The sequence below is a fragment of the Mirounga leonina genome, unplaced genomic scaffold (genome assembly GCF_011800145.1).
Source record: "Mirounga leonina isolate KUSES-001 unplaced genomic scaffold, KU_Mleo_1.0 Mir_168, whole genome shotgun sequence".
Classification (NCBI taxonomy): Eukaryota; Metazoa; Chordata; class Mammalia; order Carnivora; family Phocidae; genus Mirounga; species Mirounga leonina.
This window is the reverse complement of record NW_023270426.1, coordinates 26299926-26322610: the sequence shown is the minus strand read 5'-3', so window position 1 is coordinate 26322610 and position 22685 is coordinate 26299926. Positions and strand designations below refer to the sequence as shown.

Below are 22685 nucleotides of genomic sequence, written 5' to 3'. Positions count from 1 at the left end.
AAAGAAAGAAAGAAAGAAAGAAAGAAAGAAAGAAAGAAAGAAAGAAAAAAAGAAAGAAATATAGCCATACCCATTCATTTACACATTGTCTATGGCTGCTTTTGAGCTACAACAGCAAAGTTGAGTAGCTGCAATAGTGACCATAATGCTCCTAAAGCCTAAAATAATTACTACCTGGCCTATTAACAGAGTAAGTTTCCTGACTCTGTTCTTGATAATATAATGTAAGCCTGGAACAGTCTGAAAGCCTATCATCACTATCTGGAAAGAACCTACTAGAAATGACACCAACACAAAAGAAACCAACTCCAATATTATAGAAGTTTCTGGATTCAGATGGGCCAGAACTATTATACCCTAACTTTTCTTTTTAAGTTCCATAAGCCAATAAATTCAGCTTTTTCTCAGGCCAGGCCAAGTATAAATGAGGCTTCCTTCATTTGAATTCAAATTCGCAACATAGATAAAAACTATAATGCTCATTTCAGAACCACAACTCTAATTTCTTCCTCCATCATATATCCATGAACACCATAAAGATATTCAAAATTTCTTTTCAACTAGAAAGTCACTGAGCACTAAAAACTGTAATTTATATAACAATTAGCTAAAACAGTGTAAAATTAACTAATCAACTCCAAAATCAAACAGGCCTCATTTAGACTGTTTTTCCAACCAACCATCCTAAAGTGTTATTAAACGATAAAAGAACAAAAAGGATGCAAACCAGTTACCCGCCTCCAAAAAAAAAAAAAAGATGCAACACCGAATAATCATTCACAGAATAATTGAGCTCTAAGTACAAAAACAAAAGTTAGGTGCTGCCATTATAATCTCCCTGATACAAGGCTAATACTCCAAGACCAGTTAGGGAAACAGGTTTCTGCTTCCCTTACCAAAGTGAAAACTTCTAAGGGGATAGATTTAACTAATTAGGGAGAGTGTGATTAAAACTGGAGCTGCTAATTGTCTACTGGGTATATATTTCCAAGAATGTTCCCTAGAGGCTCTAAGCAATGGGAGACAAAATTAAACCTAATATTCCTGCCATTTGTGCAGTTATCAACTGTCTGTTTCTCTCTCTTCAGGAAACTTAAAAGTACACAGAGATGTGGTTCTCAATGCAAGTTATATGTTCCTGTGAGGAAATAATTTTATATTATGTTTAGAAACAGAATTACTTTGTGTTTAAACTTGTTTTAATGTGTACATTCTGGAGCAAGGAGATGTTTCTTTCAACAGCATGCTTTCCATCTGAAGAAGCCAGATGTTAATCTGCAGGAAAACTCAAGTGGTTAGTAAGACCAATTACATACAGACAGAGAACAAATATCAAATGGTAGGGAGAGGGAGGAAGGGGAGGTTTAAAATGGAGTTGGTGAAGCAGTTGTAGAACTGCAGCTTACGGGGGGTGGGGAGACCCCAAAACAGTGGGGTTTTTATCCATTCCAAGAATAGTATGCCCTGACAAGATTTTTTCTTCCTGAGTACTTCCTCCCCTAGAATTGAAGAATCCTTCAAGAAACTCAGATAAAGTATTATAAAAAGGAAATGAGTGAGAATTCCTGAAGGCAATTTCACATTTCATCTCTATCAATGATAAAAACCAAACATGTCTAGGGCTTCACATGGGTTCAAATTCTACCTCTGCCACTGTGATGGAAACTGTCAACCACCCTACAGTCTTCTTTCTCTTCTTCTTCCTGGAAGTGACAAAATACCCAGTACTGGCTGAGCCCATGGCTGCCTATGTTCGACCTAGACTTCCCATCCTCCTCCATAGACAGATGTGGCCACTGTAAGTATGTTAGGGCCAATGGAAATGATGTGTGCACCCTCTGGGTCCTGGATACTTTCATCTCCATTATCCGGCTGAAAAACAGCAATGACTAGTAGAGCAATCTGGAAAGTCATGGGTTGAGTATGGCAGAATGACCCTGCAAAGCACCGACTGCTCACTTCCAGGCTTGGAGAAATCAACTTCTATGTTATTTAAGCTACTACACTTTGGAGTCTCCTTGTTATGGCAACCTAACCCACACCCTACCACTATAGTCACTTACTGTCTGTGCTACTCAGCCAAGTTATTGAACCTAAGTCTCACTTTCCTCAACTGTAAAATGGTAGTATTTTGTGATGTCTTAAGATTATACTTATTTAATAAGGTAGTAAGAAGAATAAATGGGTTAAGACATGTAATATGCCAAATCTGTGACTTACAAACACAAAAGTGCTCAATTCAGGGTAGGTGATGGTAGCAAAGATAAAGGACAACTTAGGAAGTGGCTTTCAAAGGCTTCTGACAGCAAGCAGCTATTGTGCCCACAAAACTCTAATGGTAGAAATGTCTACCTGCTATATATATAGCAGATAGTGCCTTCTCTTCCAGCCTCTTTGGTCTTGGCTGCAGAAACCAGATGACAAAGGGGACGTCTTCATTTGAAAAGCGCCATGTTAAGATGCACACGTTGTGTCCCCGCTGTGGCTCTAAGGCCTACCACCTTCAGAAGTTGACCTGTGACAAGTGTGGCTATCCTGCCAAGTGGAAGAGAAAGTATAATGGAGTGCCAAGGCTAAAAGATGAAATACCACTGGGACCGGTCAAACAGGCACCTAAAAGTTGTCTACTGCAGATTCAGGCCTGGACTCTGTAAAGAAACACCACCTCAACCCAAGAAGGGAGCTGTGGCAGCATCCAGTTCATCTTAAGGATTTCAACAATTAGTCACACAATAAATGTCCTGGTTAAAAAAAAAAAAAGAATAGAAATGTGTATCTGCTTTGAGAGTGTCTATCAGTAACAATGTACTCGGAGAAAACAAGAGGTATCTTACATGTAGTGCAGAAGAATTAAGACTGAATAATGTTCAATTCGAATTTAGCTGTTCCAAACTCTTTAAGTGGTTCTTTAAATCTTGCTCTATGTTATTAAACGCTATCCAAACACTAGTTATTTGTTTCTGCTCAGTTGAAGGAATGGAGTTTCATGTTTATATACAAAATAGCTAAGTAGAAAGATACATTCATCAATATAGATCACCTAACCTGGGTAGGCTGAGAAAGAAACATACAAATGAACTGGAATCATCTATACTGGATACCCACCTCGATGCAAAGAGTTCTGTACTCAATGAAGGCTATGGCCTGATGGCCTTGCACACATTCTCCCCTCTGGATTGTGCCTTTGCAAGTGATAACTACTGGCCCTCTGACACTGTGGATTCTTTTTATCTTTTGTTTGTGGGACATGGGTAGACTGTACTCCTAGGATTTCTATAACCCTGATATCTGTTGAACACTGCAGTTGAGATCTTTGGCACCAGGGCCCTGATGTGAGTTTTACATGTCACAAGACGCAAAAAAACCATGAGACTACATCAACCAGCAAAGGCCAGCATTTCGAAAATGGGAGCACAGATCACACTACCAAGGCTTAAATCCTTCCATCTACACTGATAATGCCACTGTGTATAATGGGATGTGGGCTACTGTGGCAAGGGGAGGCTGAACCAGAAAGTGATGAAAAAAAAAAACCACAACATAATCTGTATACACTTTTATAATCATTTATCCTACTCAAATAGGTTTGAGATAACGCTTTGCATCCTACTCCATGGACACATCAATATTCAGTAAGCCAGACTCTGCCTCCTCTAAGAGACCTAAGGACACTACAGTTGCCTTGGCCAAGGGGAGTATCACATAGCCTGAAAGGCCTGAAGGACTGAGAGGCCAAAGTTCAGGGACTGCAGCCACACAGAAGCAATATCACTATTGAAGAAAGTTAGTTCAAGAGTAAAAGATGCCCTCTGATACATTGGTCTTGAGAAACCAAGGCTTTAGATCAAGAGAAAAAATCACTGCACTTGGGAAGCAACAAACAACTCACAGTCTATATTTCTGTTCTACTTCCCTGAATTGTTACTTACAGGCTCCCGGCCATCCATGGCTTCCATCCAGAGCCTCCGGTCCTCTTCCGACAACGCCTGCATGGTGATAACCCCTGGCCTGTGGAGAAAGGAGGACACAGACATGAACCCAGTGCCACAGGTAGAGAGATTTTGACGAAGGTGAAACTTCAAGAAACACCCATACAACAGAGTGAGGGGTTGCTGGGATTCACAACACGAAGTCAGGCACACACACACAGCTTTTCAGAGCTGCCTTCAAGTCTCAGAAAGCGAAGTCATCTCCTAAATGCCCCTCAGTAAACCCATCTCCCTCAGGGAGCTAGGAAAAAACACAGCAGACGTGAACAGGGTACGGCCAGGCCCACATGTGTTTCATTACCATACTGTTAAGGGACACAAATGATTAAAGTGATTCCTTTAGATCCTGTTTGTTTCTTGAGGCCTTATTCACTCCTATTCTCCAAAATGCCTAACAGAGAATTTTACTCACAGTAGGATTGCAATTCATACATATTGAAGTGAACAGAATTACTGGACTCAAGATTAAAAAGAGGTGAAACAACCAAGCTGGTGTGACCCTGGTCTCCTAACCTCTAAGCTAAGGCTTCTAAACTCCTTCTGACATGGAGATATTTTATGAAGGTAACTGGCTTTGTAATTATATTAAATGTATGTCATTTTTTAAGTGAATACTTGTCATGTCAGGTAATAAGTTCTTTACATGCATTACCTCTTTTCACCCTCTCATTGAAATCTGCTTGCTCTTTCTAACTGAACACAAACCCTCCAGAAAGCTTGCACACAATACCAAATGGTATTTGTTGAGTTCCCCTTACAGATGGCATTCTACAAATAGAGACCTGAGCCATGAAAATGTCCTTGGGAGATGGGGCTAAAAGCCCTCTGTGCTCACTAAAGCAGGAGTTCTTAGGGTTCACAGATGGGTCCAAGAGAGTCTATAAACCACACTTCCATCTCCAAATGTATATATATTTTTCTGTATTGACAGTTCAACCTCACTCATTATCAAAAAAGACTGCAACCCTCAAAAAGTTAAGAACTACTGATTTAAATCCTCATCTTTAAAGTTTGAGAAAGCCTAAAAGGAATTAAGAGGTCCATCGAGCAAGAATGAAGTCCTATTGCCATCTGAGTCTGTGGTACCATTAATGATCCCAGAACAGTATGGTAATGAAACACATATGGGCCTGGCCATACCCTGTTCATCAAGAGTCTATTCATTCTGACCCATATATAATCACTGGTCCTGACTTATTTCCACAGTTCCATTGAATATGCTAGATCTATTCATGTTGAACGTATTTTAAGTATTACATCTGCTTCTTTTCATTGATTATCCCTCAATATCCTTTAAGGAAAAACATTTCCAAAGATGTAAGCATGTAAGTACAAGGGGTTTGGGGACTCGAGGGGCACTGGGGTGTGGTGTAAGTGTGTATGCACGTGTTGTGTGTATGTACGGGTGGAGGCGGACAATAGTGGTGGTAGCTGGGTATGCAGGTGGATGAGTGAAGGTGTTGAGTCTGAGGACATTAATTCCCCAGAGGTAGTCCTTCCTGTGAAGGCCATCCTGAGCAGTGGCACCCTAACACAGAGAGGACTCAGAAAATACGGTAAGCCTTTTCTCCACAGCCCCTGCCAGGGCCCTCCCTCCTCTTCTCAGAAATTCTCATTCTCAGATCCAAATGCCCATTTCCCACCATGAGCCCATTCAGTGCACCAGACCCACTGTCTGCAGACTACTGGCAGTCATGGCTCTACAGAGCTGATCCTTGGCTTGCAGGCATGGCAGACTGATTCTACTCTTCAACCTCAAGCGCAATGATTTAATGGCTTAGAGAAAAAAGTCTATGAACCTGCAGTCCCACTGCACAACTCTCAAGTCCCTGGACCTGAATCTTTGAGTGTTGCTCAAAGTGTTATGCCTGGACCACCAGCTTCAGAATCAGGCATTCCCTTAAAATGGAGATTCTCAACCTGAAACCACCTTTCTGGGCTGGGCCTGGGAACTTGGATTTTAACCAACTCCCCAGGTGATCCTGATGCACAGTTAGGTCTGAGACCCACTGCCCTGGGATGCCCACAGGCCCCCACCCTTTCCTTCCTGTCCCCCCACACTAAAGAGCAAAGACACTCTCCGGTATACACTAGGGTCAAGCAGCCAACAAGTCTCCAGTTCATTTCCTGCTAGGTGCTCACCAGCAAACAGTGAGACCAAAATAGTTGCCTAGCATACCAAGATTTTAGGGACCCTGCAGATGTCACATCAACTTCATGGCACACAGTGTGAGATTTCCACCCAGAGCCACAAAGAGGAAGTTCAGACAAACTCAGAGGCCACTTGGCCTTAGTAACCAGGAAAGTCAACAGGATTTGTTTTCATTTCAAGAAGAAATATCAAAATGTAAGTTCTTTTCCACATGTGGTTTTGTTCCCCTTTTTTGTAGGAGGGGGTAGTACAGAACTGAATAAAGTGGATTTAATATGCTTAGTTCTAATCCTGCCACCCCTCCCCACCAAGTTCAGGTAATTTTCTCTCAGTCTCATGTACGTATATCTGGATCACAGTACTATCCTTTCTAGGCATCTAGAAAACACTCCTCCGGCTCCAAGTTTCTGTTCCTTCATTACAATTTAAACCGTAATTACATAAATCTCTTATGTGTGAATTTCCAAGAACCAAGGTGAAAGAGTCAACTTTATTTTGGAATCAAGCAGTAAGTTTCTTTCCATATTCCCCCTCCCTATGTCCCTACTAGCCACCATTCCTCAAAACAAAATAAAGCAAGCAAAACTCCCTATGACCCTGTACTTTCCATGTCAGTCCCTATAAGACAGCATACTTTTCTAGCTGCATCAGCTTAGTTCATGTTTTAAATGCATCTAGCTTTTCATAACAAAAATGGAGAGGAGGAAAGAGAAACAGAACTCTCCAGAGGGGGGTGTACAATGAAAAAGGGAAAATATAAAACAATGAAAGAGAACTGGAGTAAATGAGCTCTCTCCAGCTCTACAAAGAATCATGATACTATCAAACATCATAATGGAATAAAAACTATAATAATAATAACCTAGGAGGGTATGTCAGATACTGTGCTAAGCACTATATATAAATTAATTCATTTAATCCTGACAACTACATCATGAGGTAGGTATACTCTCATTATCCCATTGGGCAGATAAAAAAAAAAACAAGGCTCAACTAGGTTAAGTACCTTGTCCACAGTCACAGAGCCAGGATCTCAACCCAGCAGTCTATTGCTTCATCCTTGCAAACAAGACCACAGCAAATGTGAAGGTGCCCTAGTCCACAGAGAGCAGATATTGAACACCCAAGTTCTCTGCCATCAAAAAGGACCAGGCCCTCCTCTAAGTACCACAGAGAGTTCATGCATGGTATCAAATAAGATCAAACAATAAAGGGCTCTGTAAAGCCTAAAGTGTTTCATAAATATGATCACAACCAGAACACCTTCAAACAGCCAATCCAAAAAAGAATATGATGATGTCCAGTGTGACTATGGCTCACTTTCTACAGCAGTGGTTCTCCACATTTTTTCTGCCTCAAAATACTCAAGACATGGAAAGGTGATGAGTTTTTTAAAAAAACACAAAAAACACTAATCATGGTGGCGCCTGAGTGGCTCAGTCTGTTAAGCATCTGCCTTCAGCTCAGGGTCCTGAGATCAGGCTCCCTGCTCAGTGGAGAGTCTGCTTCCCCCTCTCCCACTGCCCCTCCCCCCACCCATGCTCTCTCTCAGACAAATAAGTAAAATCTTTAAAAAAATAAAATTTGAAAGAAAGCAGTAATCATAAAGAAAAAATATGAGGAAATTAGGCTTCACCAAAATGAGTAATTTTCATTCATAAAAAGGTACCATTAAAAGAGTGAAAGGCAAACTACAGAGAAAGAGAAGATGTTGTAGTTTATATCTCCAGTGAGACTCTTAACCAGAATATGTAAAGAATGCCAACAAATAAGAAAAAAATGAACCTAATTAATAAAATGGATAAAAGACATGAATAGGTGCTTCGAAGGACACACAAATGGCCAACAAACATAAGAAACAGGGCCCAACATGATGTCTCTTCAAGGAAATGCAAATGAAACCACAATGAAATAGAACAAACACCCATTAAATGGACAGCATTCCGAAGACCACTAATACCAAGTACTGGCAAGAATGCGGAGCTAGTGGAACTCTCATACACTGCTAGAAACAGAACTGATAACACCATTTTGACGTTATCTACTAAAACTAAACATATACCTCACCTGCTGCATGACCTAGCAATTCTACCTCTATGCATACATCCAAGAGAAATGAGTGCAGATGTCCATCAAAAGACACATTCAAGAATGCTGTTTTATTCTTAACGGCCAAGCTTTACAACAAAAAACTCAAATGTCCATCTACGAGAATAAATTATTTATATTTGAAATAATGAAAGAAAGAATCCAGACACAAACTACTAACAGTATGAGTCCACTGATACCATGTTCAAACACTAGTCCAAGTCATCTATGGTGACAGAATTCAGAACAGTGATTTCATCTTGGGGAACAGGTATGATGATGACTGGAAGGAAACCTCCTCAGGTAATAGCAATGTTCTATAACCTGATCTGGGTGATTATAGGTACAGGGGTTGGGGGGTAGTCATAAAGATACAGACTTAAGATTTGTGCATCTTACTGTGATTACACCTCAATTAAAAAAAAAAAAAAAAAGCCTTTTAAATACCGAAGAGATAGGCCTTGTCATCAGTAACTTAGGCTCACTAGTTATCCTGACGCTGGTGCTTCGTAGCCATGTAAGGGCCTAGTGGACAAGTAACTGAACTACTCTATACTCTTCTTTACGATGCAGATTTAAACAGTACCTACTTCAAGGAGTCACTGTGAAGGTTAAATGAGATATTTATAAAGTGTTTCAAAGTGTCAGACACACTGTAAATGCTCCAAAAATTAGTTGTTATCACTGGGGCAAATGGAGGGGGTTGGTGGAGGGAAAAAGATGGCAAGTGTGCAGGAGGATCAAAATTATGGAGGAAGAAGGGCAGGTGTATATAGTTTACAAAGGAAAAGAAACCAGCCACAGGTTCTTCTGGTACACATGACCCCACCCCCGACACACTCACACACAGCACTGAAAATCACACCTCTACCACAGAGGGAGCCAGGCCAGGGGCTGCACTGACACACAGGCGCTGACATCATGGCCATTTCCCTTTTCCTCCTGAGTAAAGCATCAAAGTGGCCTACTTCCCCCTTTTGGAATTAATGTCGGATAACTGATGACAAACAAGGGGTCTTTAGCAAATTCCAGATGATTTGCCAAGGAGCCCACTAGTTGGGAGAAGTAACAAAGGACGTGCAATCCTTTCTAGAGCTCAATCCTAAGATACAACGTAAGATACGGCACCTCATTTTGACTCTGAATAAATCCTTGGTTAGTGCTGTTATCTTTATCAGCTTTAGAACCGTGAACAAGTATCTGCAATTTTCTCTAAGCTGACACTCCACCTCTCACACGATAGGGGAGGAGATGCAGTAAATTACTCATCTGTCACAGGGTAAACCGCACCCCAGTACCATATCCCCTTCAACTCTGGCCTCCAGAAAGAGCCCATGGAAAACAGTGCACCCTTTATGCCACATCCAGGAGTGGGGACCACCGATGTCAGCTCACAGCCTCCTCAGCAGCAGAGAAGAAGCAGAATCACAACTAGCCCTGACTCCAGGGCCACTCCACAGCCTTCCTGCTCTAATCTTATTCCTGAATCTGAGTCAACAATAGTGATCTCAGTGGCTTGGCAACTCTACCACTTCCCACTGCACAAGGAAATGCTGTTGCTGACTCCACCCCACTGAAACAAACACTCACAATCTAACAGTACCATTCTTTCTAAATCAACCCCAAAGATCCAAAGATCTAGGGGTTACTCATTCATAAGACTCTAAGTCTTCTGTTGGCAAGAGTTCATCGTCCAGCTTCCAACCGCACGACAGCATATGTAAGAGTCAAGTTATGCTTATATAGGAAGACGGGATGGTGCAGGCTTGGAGAACAGGCTGCCATCCACAGCGGAAAAGAGCTGCACAAGTGCGGGGGACAGGAACTGGTCCTTTGCTTCTAAAATGCTACTGGGAAAACAGGTTCCCAACCATTACTAGGGTTCAAGGTTCAGGACATCTTCATTTACACAAAGATATGGCCAAACTCATGCCAAATAATCTTAGAAAATGACATTGCTTTTTTGTCTATGAGATTACAGACTCAAACGTCTAAAGAGAACAGCAAGTAAGCAAAATGAGTGAAACTGAATAAAAAGATTATTTATTGCCCCAAGGAAAATAGGTGCAGTGTCATTTTCCTTATAACATGCAGCCCTTTATTTTTTCTTTTGCACATTTACTTTTTGAAAGTCATAGGAACAAAAGAGGACTTCCCCTCTATGGGAAAAATAACGGTGCAAGGGCAAGGCAAAGCGGTGGCGGTCACCTGTCATCAAAGTGAAACAACAAGGCATGGTGGGGACTGCAGCAAAGTGGAGAGTATATGGCCCACCTAAAGGAGGCACCCACTCCTCAGCTCTGTAAACAGCTGGCACAGGGGGAGGGGAGATTTACAGATTTTTCCAACTTCAGCATGTTGGTTCAAACACTACTCCAGCCAAACCAAACATGTCTGTGGACTGCCAGTTTGCAACTTCTAGTGTCTGTGTCTGTCTCTGCCTGAGCTCCACCCCAAGTTATGGTGGCATATTAGAAAGTCATCTGATGCATTAGAACCAATAGCGATGCATATTTGTATTCTTGATTCACCTCACAGCCAAATTCAGCAGAGCATCTCCAGCTCTTCCAAAAAGGAGGAACATGGGCTACTTCCCCTTTTTTCCCAATACTCAGGACCCAGTGTCATCACTGGAGGGCAACATCAATCTACACAGAGATAAAAAGTTATGAGTATGCACAACTCTACAGCACCGAGACAATGATCCACTGAAGGTCCTTGTGCATTACACATCCTTCCGCATGAAAAGGATGTGAGTAGGCTATAGGTAAGAGACAGAGAAGCTGAGAGAGAAACCAGAAGTTGCAAACTAGTGGCCCATTAACTGTGACTAATATTTATTGAGTATTTACAATGTGCCAAGCACTGTGCTAAGGACTTTACTTGCCTTATCGTTTAATTCTTCAAAATAACCTTATAAAGTAGGTATTATCATTATACCTCTTTAAAAAACTTGCAAAATATCATATCACTAGTAAGTAGCAAAGTGTCAACTTGAACCCAGTCTGCTGACTCTGAAGCAAAGCCCATATATAAGCACAATACTGTACTGCCCCCATGTGCATGCAGTGTATGGGCCCTGGGATCCATGGTGACCAGCTCCTTAAGCCTTAAGGGGAGGGAAGGAGAAAGAGGAAGCATAGCTTGTGCGCACTCACTCTCTCTCTCTCTCTCACACACACACACACACACCTTAACAAGTTTTCAGAAGCAGGGTTCTCATCAATTTAGAAAGGATCTGATCCTAATAATGAATAAATTATAACATATTACAGCCTACAGCATTAACCTCTTGAGAGGAAAGGTCCTAAAATAATGAGCACCATAGCAGTAATGATACTCTCAAGAGTAAATATTGCCAATCATATCAAATAATTTCCCACATTTTTATTTTAAAGGAAAGTGCTGTCGTAAAACACCAGGAAGCCCAAATAAAGAAATCTTTGGCACATGAAGCTGCATTATCCTTAAAGAAACATATACTGAGTGCCTACTATGGGCCAGCCATGACGCTAAGTACCGGGAACACAGGAGTGAGCAAATTTTAACACAGCAGCAGCCAGAGACAGCATTATTAATTGCCAAAATGAGCAAAACTCAGGGAGAACAAAAATACTTGTTACTACCATTGATAACAAACTGGAAAAATTGTCTAATTCAAGAAATGTATTAGTTCATGTTTCAATTTTTTATTTTTACTAGTCTAGCTCATAGTGAATAGAAATGTAAGTGGAGTTTACTGATGGATTCGTTTCCTCTCTTAAGATTTTATTTAACAGCAACACTTTGGTTTAGATTTTTTAAAAAGCTCATTTAATACTTAGAAGTTGGCTACTAAACTGGCATTCGCCATTAGCAAAACAAATTTCAGTATGCAGACCAAGGAGTACAAATAAGGTCGCCCCAGTCTCCCTCCGTAAAATCCATGAGCCACCACGTACCATTCTTACTTAAACCAGAGTCAAAGAGTAAAGACTCTCTCAGTTAATTTACAAAAAAGAAGAGGAAGAAGACCACTCGATGACAAGTTCAAACTGCATGAATATTTAAGATTCCAAGAACTTTTCAACTGGCTTATTTTACAGAGAGCCAAGAAGCAACCCAGGAAGCACAATACTTCCCCCTCCCCCCAGTTTACCCCTACCCAAGTATGGAAGTTAGAGCAGAACACCCTCTGAGGAAGGAAAAGCCATTTCCTGTCTGAAATGTCAGTGATACTGAGACCAGCACTGTAATCCAACCACCAGGAAGGCAAAATCAAATATTATTTCAAACCAGGGGTGAGAAGGGGAGGGGCAGAGAGGGGAAGTCTGAAACCAGGAAAAAGAGATTCATCTGTTGCAAAAGATAAAGGCACCCTACCCCAAGAGGGAAAGGCTGGTCTGCCTGGTGCTCAGCACACATCAGACAGCCAAAATCACACATCTGTTTTCTTCACCATCTGAAATAAGCCGTCCCTGAAGCAAAGAGCCTGACACTTTTCATTTAGAAAGCAAGGTAAAATGTAATGTTTAAACAGAGGCTTGATTAACTGAGCATGCTTGCTTTTACAGGGAAGCGGGTATGAAATGATCCATCACAAAAGGGTGAGAGGAAGGAATTTCTAGACAAAGAATTAATCATTTAGAATACCTTTTCTTTAAAGAGTAATTCACCATCATTTCTTGTCTAGCGCACAAACACAACCCCCCACACACACACTGACTCCTAATTGTTGACGTATAAAGGACAGCTGATTTTCAACTAGACCTTCTTAATAGTTACTAATAAATATACAAAACTGCCATCTAGAGGTTGAGCACTGCAGCAAGTCTGTTATATAATGTGATCCTTTTTGGAAAACACATACCATCCTACACTCACACAACCTCACCAACACATACAAACAAGTGCATACACACATGACACATACCAAATCAGAAGCAACAGTATTATTTTAACTTGGTACAGTTCCCTTTTGAGACGATAAATCATAAAGAAAGGCATAAAACTTTTTATCTTATATAGGAAATACATACAAATAGTGTGTTACCACATACATAATTTGAAAACGGAACCTCCCCCTAGCAGCCCTTTTGCACATATACATTTAATGCACCTGTATTCACTCTTAGTTTACAGAGGACTTGAAAAATCATTACACTATAGGAAAAGGAACAACATCAAAAAGGAAAAAAACAGGTTCAAAGAAACATCCACCAAAGCAAAGGTTCAACATAAGAACAATGAATTCCCAGGTACTGGGGTAGAGACAAAAAATTCAAAAGCACAACTTTCTCCAACACAGGACTGCATCAGGAAGGAGTATTATCATATTCCATCTTCAAAACAATCCTGCAAGGGAGGTATGATTAGCCCTTGCCCAGAGTCGCACAGACTCTCAGATCTTCCGTAAATCTTCCAAGCCTCCACTATTCTTACTTTAACCAACCCTTCATTTTCGTGGAATTTTTTTCACTCTACCTATACTGGAATGCAGATTACCTGAGTATTTGCTCAAGTTTTAATTTAGATAACATCCAACATGTTAAGCTCCTGTAGTATCTTACAAAATAGTTCACCAAAGTCCCAAAGAACAAATAGTCTAACTCAAAAATTACATGTCCATAAGAAACAAAATAAACAACCACATGCTCAAGGTACTGTATTATAAACTGTAGAAAATGATGTTATCATGCTTCTGGAAGCAAATGACCAGACACACAAATTTAGAGTTGAACAGAGGTATACAGAACATACCTAATTCAACAACCAGCCAACCACTACCACGAAAAGCTCATACACTGTGCAATGCACAGGACACACAGTGGGACGACAGAAGAGTTGATGGTGGGTGTGGCACATCAGGTTGGTGTTGGTCAGAGGAAAAGCCGTCTTTCTTTACCTATTCATGGGAAGTTTGCACTAGGAGGACTTCAGGTTTAGTTTGAAAGCAAAGTGAGGTGACAGCTTTTAAGAAGGAAAGCCCAGTAGATTCATAGTGTTTCATTAAACTTTCAGTCTCCACTGTTGGTAAAATCTGTGGCATGCAGTTATGCTTCATCAATGAGGGAGGGAGGGAAGGAGAGAAGGAATGGATTCAGAGTATTCCAGTCATGCCATCAATCTCTGTAAGAACAGAAGGATTAAGTCCCTGTGTTTGTTACATTTGTCCTACGGCTTTCTGGTCCTCCAAGTTTGCTGAAACACTCAACATCGCAGTTTATACTTTAGTTGCATGAGTGCGTATGTGTATGCATTTGTGTCTGCTCATTCTAAAATCAAAAGCAAACTCCGTGAAGGTGAAGACTATTGCTTGTCTTGGCCCCCATGCCAATGCCGGGAATGGGGCGTGTAGTACTCCACGTAACGTCTTCAAATGTATGGACTTCTGTTGGAGTCAGCTAGTCCTGGAAAAAATAAAGCATTCTAATTGTTTCCTTTCCCCAAGTATAAACACCACCCCTCAAGAGACTACATTGATTCAGTGCATCAAAACGAAGCCTTTTATTTCTATTATTTTCCATATGGTTTAGTGGCTCCTCCTGGAAAACATATGGAAGAAAATATCCATGTGTCACATCTGTGAGAAATTTCTTTAAACAAATCCAGAGATGCTGGGAGAAGACTGCCACCATGATCCTTTAGCTTGAACAAATATTTTCTCTATTTCTGCAAATTAATTTCCATAGGATGCTGCATGGTGGAGTTAATTATTCAGAGTGACTGAAGAGAGGCACCGATTGGCAAGTATCAGTAACTCACATACCACTACCACTAATAGCTACTTTTAGATGGAATCCCATTTCTACCCACAAATTTTACATTGAACTCCCTCAAAAAAGGGTGACATACTTTAAGGAAAAAAATGATAAATGTAGTGTTTATTCAATTAACCGATATAAAATATAAACCTTCAAGTGCTCGGTACTATGGCAAGGTAATACAAAAACACCAAAGAATGCTTCTGTATTAAGACATAAGAAAGAATGATTTTTTTTTTAAGCTAAAGAAAGCTTAGGCTACCATCAAGAGTATCCAGAGTAAGGAAGATAGTTTATGTCAACACAAACTATCAGCACAACAGCACAAACATATGCTGTTTGTGAAGTGAGGCTTCTTGCCAATGGGATTTTTCAACAAATGTGTGCTGGCCCATCCATCTAAACGGCTCTCGGGGGTACAGCTGCTGCTATTACTGGTTTAACCAAGTACCACAAACTGATTGACAGCAACAACAGAAATTTAGCATCTCATAGGTCTAGAAGCTGTGAAGTTCAAGAGCAAGCAGTTAGCAGGGTGGGTTCCCTTTGAGTATGTGAAGGAGAATCCTTTCCATGCCTCTGCCCTAGCTTCTGGGGGTTTACTGGCCGTCTTTGGTATTCTTTGGCTTGAAGACACATCACCACTATCTCTGCCTTCATGTTCACATGATGCTCTCCCTGGGTACATATCTACTTGGTATCCAAATTACCCCTTTTTATAAGGACATCAGTCATAGTGGATTAGGGCCTACCCTCATGACCTAATTTTAACTGGATGACCTCTGTAAAGACCCTGTTTCCAAATAATATTGATTTTTAGATACTGGGGATTAGAGCTTCAAGATATGAATTGAGGGATACACAATTCAACTCTTAAACATCTTCTAAGAAAGTAAAAAAATATTCCTCTTTGTACCATATTGTGGCAACATCCTACAACTACTCCAAGTTGTACACACTCATTTAAAGCCCTATAATAGTCTTAATGCTAGAGTCCTGAAAGTGAATTTAAAAACAAAAACAGAAGGTAAATTCAAAGCAGTATCACATTGATTTAATGGACATGATATCTTGACCTAAACAACTTTTCACTTTGGAATTGAAGAAAGAAACCAGAGTTTCTACTAATGTTAACTTTTCAATGTTGGTAACAATAAAACCCTTTTGAAGGACATGAAAACATCAGCCTGTGACATATTTACTCAGAATAGTCCAGTGGTCTTCAACAAATCCTCGGGTCTGAACCTCCCCCCAAAACTAGTTCTGAGAAAAGGAATCAAAGAAAGGCACTAGAGAATAAGGGACAGATAAGATGATTATGTGGAATTAGGTAATTATGTAGTTACTATAGAAGGGTGTAAGATACTGAGAAGAGACTATAGGCCTAGTAGAGATATCAAAAGAAAAGCAATTAGATACAAGAATTAAAAGTAGATTTCTGAAATGTATTCAGTTTACAGAGAACCTTGGACACAAAATTCAAGAACTATGGATCTAAATCCCATACCTCTGAATTAACAGTTAATTTGATTTCCAGCTTGTTCATGGGTCAAAGAGTCACAGCACTTCTTCCTTTAGAATGTAAATGTCAGAGATTAACCCCTTTTCATCAGGATTTCAGGAGGAACAAATAAACAGCAATGCATTGGGATACAATGAAATCAACTGATAAATGACACTGTTGCTTTCTGACTCATGCTAGTCTACCTAGAGAAACAGAAATGAGTGTCACCTTAAAAATAAAAGGGAGAAGAGGTGTACCCGCCAAAAATAGCATTCATGGGACACCTGTATGCGACATGCCTGGCGTCTGTGCTCTATCTGCACTGCCTCTTTAAACTGTTAGCCACGTGAGGATTTTCTGGAAGTCACAAGGCAGTAAATATAAGAACAGAAGCTAGTTTGCAGCGTTAGTTCATCCATTTGTTTATGATGCCACATGCAAATGATTACAGTGAGAAAGCACTTCTCAGATTTCACATCAGCAAGCTGAACACTCAATGGTATCTCTGAAACCCAAGTACCCACAGTGCTGGGCTTAACGCTGGAAACGTTTCTAACATATCCTCAGTTTTGAGGCAGCAAGGTGCCCTGTGGTGAGCGCCCATGCACCTCAGTTCAAATCCCTCCTGAGCCCGGGGGAAGACTCACACCTCTGAACTACAGATTCCTCACCAGTAACGTGGATTAATTGGAGCAGAATCCTCCTTGGACTGTAGTGAGGATAACATGAGAATGTATGAACAGCTTTCAGCTTCTAGAAAGTGTTCTCTTACTGCTGCTTCCCTCACCCCCCCTCCACCTTTAACTTAAGTGAGTTTTATGATGGTTTCTGCTGTTGCTTTTTTCCTGGTCATCTGTTATCAGAGGCTGGAAATCACCTTTTCTACTAGCTATATTCTTCTCCATGTGGGTTAAGAACTAAGCTCCTTCCTAAAGAAGCCTCATTTTTTTGAGTTTGTTTTACTGTTGTTCCTTGTTACAATGTTTTTAATAAGGAAACATTTTTATACTCTGAAAAATCTGTATTGTGATAGGCATGGTGTTTAATGCACCAATTATTAGTGAGAATAAAAGACAAATGAAGAGCCTGTTCCAAAAGTGAACTTCAGAGTCTCCCTCCAGGAAAGTCAGACGGACTGTGTAGGTCTGGGGCAGAGCCAAGAAGTTGTAGTTCTAACAAGCACCCCTGTGGATGCTGAGTACAGGTGGTTCTCACCACACAGTAAGACATGCTGATGTAATCAACTCAAAAATACTGACCTGCTGGAATATCACTTCCTAAAGGCTATAGCCTCTGTTAAAAAATAACATAAAATATCAGCACTAAATCTAAAAGATGTAAGTATTCAGAATAACCCTAAAAACCCACCATGTCATATATTCTAAGTCAAAAAATACTACTTTAGCATGTATGTATACCTTAACAGAGTAAAACATTAATAGCCACTACATAAACATTTATAAATATAACCATTTCCTCTTTTATTTCCACATTTCCTAGGTGCTACACTTGCATTTTGTCCCTCTACCTCTCTAGCCATTCAGGTACAGCTGAGAAATCTGAGTAAGGCACAGGTTGGAAAGGCCACAGGAATCAATTCCTTGCTAAAGCACACTGGAGAAAAATCAAGGTGTAGGAATCTTCCAGAGGAGAGGACTCTGGGCAGAGTTCCCCGGGAATGTTGCCAATGAACCCATGGAAATGCTTTTCCTTCTCTCCTTAGTACCTTCCTGGATGGTAAGAAAAATGCAGAAAGACACTAAGTCAAAACAGGAGACAGATAAGGAAAAATGCTTCCCAACTGTAACCTAGTCTTTGAGATCAAAGATAATGACCTATATAAAAAACAAAGAAGTGTTTCGTACATGTTCTGTGTTATTTTAGGTGACAGACAGGAGACACAGAAGACGCTCAAGCTCAGAAAACAAAGTTTCTTAAACTCCCAGGTCCTAGAAACAGGATGCACACATGGCATACCTAACAGGGCCATGTGGGAAAGAGCCAGCACCCATAGGGCTACTTGTTAGAGTAGCAGAAGTGATGCGAGAGCCTAGGTGGTGGCTCTTATTGGAGTTTCCAAGGGAAAGGCAAAGCAGGGCAGGGTCAACAGTTTATTGGCTAGTTTGAATAATTTCAGGGGGTTCTAAGCTTAGAAGTGGCCCTCCTCGCCTGGTGCCTGGACCTCAGATGATTAAAGCAGAGGAATATTGCCTCCTGGGGATTAAGGGCCTGGTGGAGGAGGTCTGGTTCTGGGTTGGTTAATTTGCATGTCAATGGCACCCTCCAGGCTGTGCCCTTTGATCTCTAAGAATTAGTAGCTCTGGAAGGGACAGTCTCTCCCCAGATAGAAAGGTTTTTAAGGTGTCCCAACACCACAATATACAGAAAATTTAAAATACAAGCAATACAACAGAACTGGCTACTCACTTCCTGCTTACCAAGAGGAAATTTAGCAGCCTCTTTCTGAACCCCTACTGAAACCCCTCCGTGTCATCCCCAGGGAACCAGAGAGAGCAACTTAGGAGAAATCCACTTCCCAAACCCACTCAGTATGTTCCATGTGACACCTTCTATAAGCTCTCAGCTTATAATTGGGACTTGCAAAGCTTTCAAGGGCATAATCAAGGGGAAAAATGGAAGTATTTGCAAGGTGGAAATGAGACGGAGGCACCACGTTGAGTTTTAATTGCCTAAAAAGCAACTCTCTAAAACTTCTGGGAAAACTTCTGAGGAAGAAAACAGGAAACGATTCAGCTTCAGAAATCATCTCTGAACTGGTTTTCAAATAAGGGACAGCTGCAATGTGAGGCACACCTTCTTCCAAATAACCATACAAAGAGACAATAGTCTCTAGAAACAGATGACAAGCATCAAACAACTAACTCTGCTTTTAAACATACCCGTCTTCTCCACCTCTTTAATGGATGCCAACAATATGAATTCCCTTAGATTCCATACTGAGAACAGAGACGCATACAGGTATTTAAAGCATCCTGAGTTAGGATTTGTTTAAAACCAAGAATAACAAATTTTGGTGTGAGGCAGACATTTTGCAATTCCCCTATGCTACCTTAGTTCAACCTATGTCCTCATGCACCCCTTCCCTATTACCCTCCCACATCCCCACACATGGTGAAGAACTGGGGTATTCTCTTTTCTTTACAAATTATGCTTACTTCTCATCATTTAGAGTCTAACCTTACAAAATAATCAAGTCTGGTGAACGTGCAGGACAAGCTAATTAACAAGTAACAGCTAACACTTGCTAAGCATTTATTATTTGCCATCCTGCCAAGCGTTTTACGTGCATTATCTCCTTGAATCCTTAGAATTCTAGGAACTAGGTACTATTACTATCTCCATTTTCCAGATAAGGAAATCGAGGCCCTGAGAGATTAAGTAGTTATAGCTGAAAGTCACATGGCTACGAAGCAGCAAAGTCCAAATTTAGACCCTGGCTGCCTAACTTGAGAGTCCAAGGTATAATGACTAAGTGCTGAAGAGATGAGGTAGTTTCCATGAATTCCTGATTAAAGCGGGGCATGCTCCCCCTACGGGAGCTCAAGCAGCCTCCAGTAGTCACAGTGCAGGGAAACATCAGGGCACAAGAAGGCATTCCAAACCTGCCAACACCCCAGAAGGCACTCACAGTCTCTCCATCTTCTAGAATCAGGAAAAAGTAGCCCTAAGTCAATGTCCCAGAAAGGCAGAAGTATTGACTTCACAAAGCGGTGTGTGTGTGTGCGCGTGTGTGTGTGTGTGTGTGTTGGAATAAAGGGAGAAATGGCATTATAGGAGAATCATCCTGAGATTTAAGGATCTTTAATGCTGGCACTGCTGATCTTGAACAGACAGCACAGATACACTTAACATGTGGCTTTCACTCAAGGAATTAACCTGTTGCCAAGTACAGTGTTTCAAAGAATTGGAATGTTGTCAAACTAGCTTAACACCATGAAATGGTACAACTTAATGAGACTCCATAAATATTGAGGACTACAACACGCAGCTCCCTCTGCAAAAAGTGATTTTACAAGTGGTTTGCTGTCTTTCCTGGTGCATTACACACAGTGGTAGGGGAAATGCTACAACTAAAAGCTATCTTTTTTTAAATGAGTACAACTTGTTCCATCCTTCACTTTACCCCATTCCTTTTGGACCACTTTTTAAATTTAAAAAATTAAATACTTTTAAAGTAAAAAATCTCAAATAGTTCATATAATCATGCTAAGCAGTTTTCTTTAAACATCTACTCAACCTCCTAAGATAACACACATTACTTCTCAGAAAGCCCTAACGTTAAAGCAAACCAAACCAGAGGCTCATCACTGAACCTACAAGAGGGGAGAAGCTATGCTGATCCTTGCAGACCAGCAACTGGCCTGAGGTCTATTCCAAACTGAGTATCTGGAAAAGGAGGGGTAGGGTGAGATCAAGGACAGAAAAGCCCCGACTAAATGGAAAAGGTAAAAAATCCAAATTTAGTAATATCTGTTCTTGAGCAAAGTGTGACAGCTACTCACCTGTCTACTGCTTCTACGTCAAAGCAAAACCTCTTCTCGATAGAGTCTGTTTTCCGCCGGGTGCAGGATTTCAGGGTGACGGATTCATCTTCTCCCTGTTGGGAGCATACATACTATCAAGATGAGGCCTGAACATGGGCTATGCTATGTGCCTCTCCAGCAAACCACAAACGTGCCACATCAACAGGAGTGATTATTCCATCTTCTCAAGCCTGAGTGTTCATGACCCACAGGAAGGTGGAATGTTGATCAAAAACCTTCCCTCAGCCACAAGCCTCACGAAGCTAAAACCTATAAACCAAGTTATACTTCAAGCCAAACATCTCTAGTTTTAATTTAGTTCTAGCACATCATGATGGTACAGCATCAACCCATGCTACATAAACTCTTGTTGATAATGTTTGAAACAGGTTTAATTTGCTGGGTTTGTTTTTAATTAATTTATTTGAGAGAGAGCATGCACACGAAAGCAGACTGGCAGAGGGGGAGCCAGAGGGGGAGGGAGAGGGACAAGCAGACTCCTCACTGAGCACAGTGCCCAGTGGGGGGCTCGATCTCATGACCCTGAGATCATGACCTGAGCCCAAACCAAGAGTTGGACACAACTGACTGAGCCACCCAGGTGCCCCTAATTTGCAGGGTTGATAAGGGTTAAACCAGATGACCTGCAGTCTCCTCCCAACTCTGAGTTTCTACGTTTCACTGCCTTCACTTTTTCAGGAAGGCCTTCCTGGACCAGGTCAAATATCCCCAAGACATGTTCACATAGCACCATCGTAGCTGGAATTGTCCCTTGATGAGGGTGATGATTTCAATCATGTCTCCCTCCTCATTATACTCCAAGCTCCCGAGGGCAGGGACTGTGTCTTTTCTTGCTGATTCCTGTGTTCCCAGAGCCCAAATAGGCCCCAGAACAGAGGATATGCTCAATAAATAGGTTTTTAACAGCTTTATGACAGTGTAGCTAATGTATATAAACTGTACACGTCAATTTATGAGTTTTAACTTCTGTATCTCTCCATAAAATCAACACCACAATCAAGCTAATGAACATTTCCATCACCCTCAGAAGTTTCCTTGTCCTTTGAATTCCATCCCTTCACCCAGTTCAGCCTCAGGCAAATACTGAATCTGCTTTCTTATCATACAGATTAATTTGCATATTCTATAATTTCATATAAATGGAATCACACAGTATGTGCCCTTTTATTTCTGACTTCTTTGACTTGGCACAATTCTTTTGCAATTCACCTATGTTGTGCAAATCAAGAGTTTGTTTCTTTTTACTGCTGAGTAGTATCCCATTGTACAAAGGTAATCCAACAGTCTCATCACATAGTGCTCTTTTATTGCCTAAAAACATAGGGGTTTCTCTTCCTGATTTCTTCTCTTTTTCCCATGAAGGAATTTAGGGTTCATGTTTCTCCTGCCTTTGCCAATTTTTTTCTCTAAATAAGGGGGAAAACTAGCAAACATGCCTAATTTGTTGAAATAGGAAATGTGACTGCTTATGGTAAAACTTAACCACCCCCTAGTATCACAATACCACACAAAATACAGAAGACCTAGCAAGAGATGGTTTATATTCACAAGCCTTACATCTACTGTGTTTTTTAGGGGGTAGAGAATAACAGGTGGAAAGGTCCTGTGGTCAGGGTCCACGGAGCCTGGGAGGAATTGAAAGCC

General features: G+C 40.9%; 1 protein-coding gene and 1 pseudogene across 5 annotated transcripts in view; one reads left to right on the top strand and one right to left on the bottom strand.

Annotated features, from left to right (window-relative positions):
* The window catches only part of ARHGAP26 (Rho GTPase activating protein 26), a 431503-nt gene that overhangs the window by 263483 nt on the left and 145335 nt on the right, over window positions 1–22685 (bottom strand). For all 5 annotated transcript variants that reach the window (XM_035014358.1, XM_035014359.1, XM_035014361.1 and 2 more), the window contains exons 10-11: window positions 21000–21094; window positions 3930–4008 (exon numbers count right to left, since the gene is read on the bottom strand). In XM_035014358.1, coding sequence (XP_034870249.1) covers window positions 3930–4008; window positions 21000–21094 — 174 coding nt within the window. The remainder of the gene's footprint in view (window positions 1–3929; window positions 4009–20999; window positions 21095–22685) is intronic.
* Window positions 2418–2709, top strand: LOC118016763 (annotated as a pseudogene).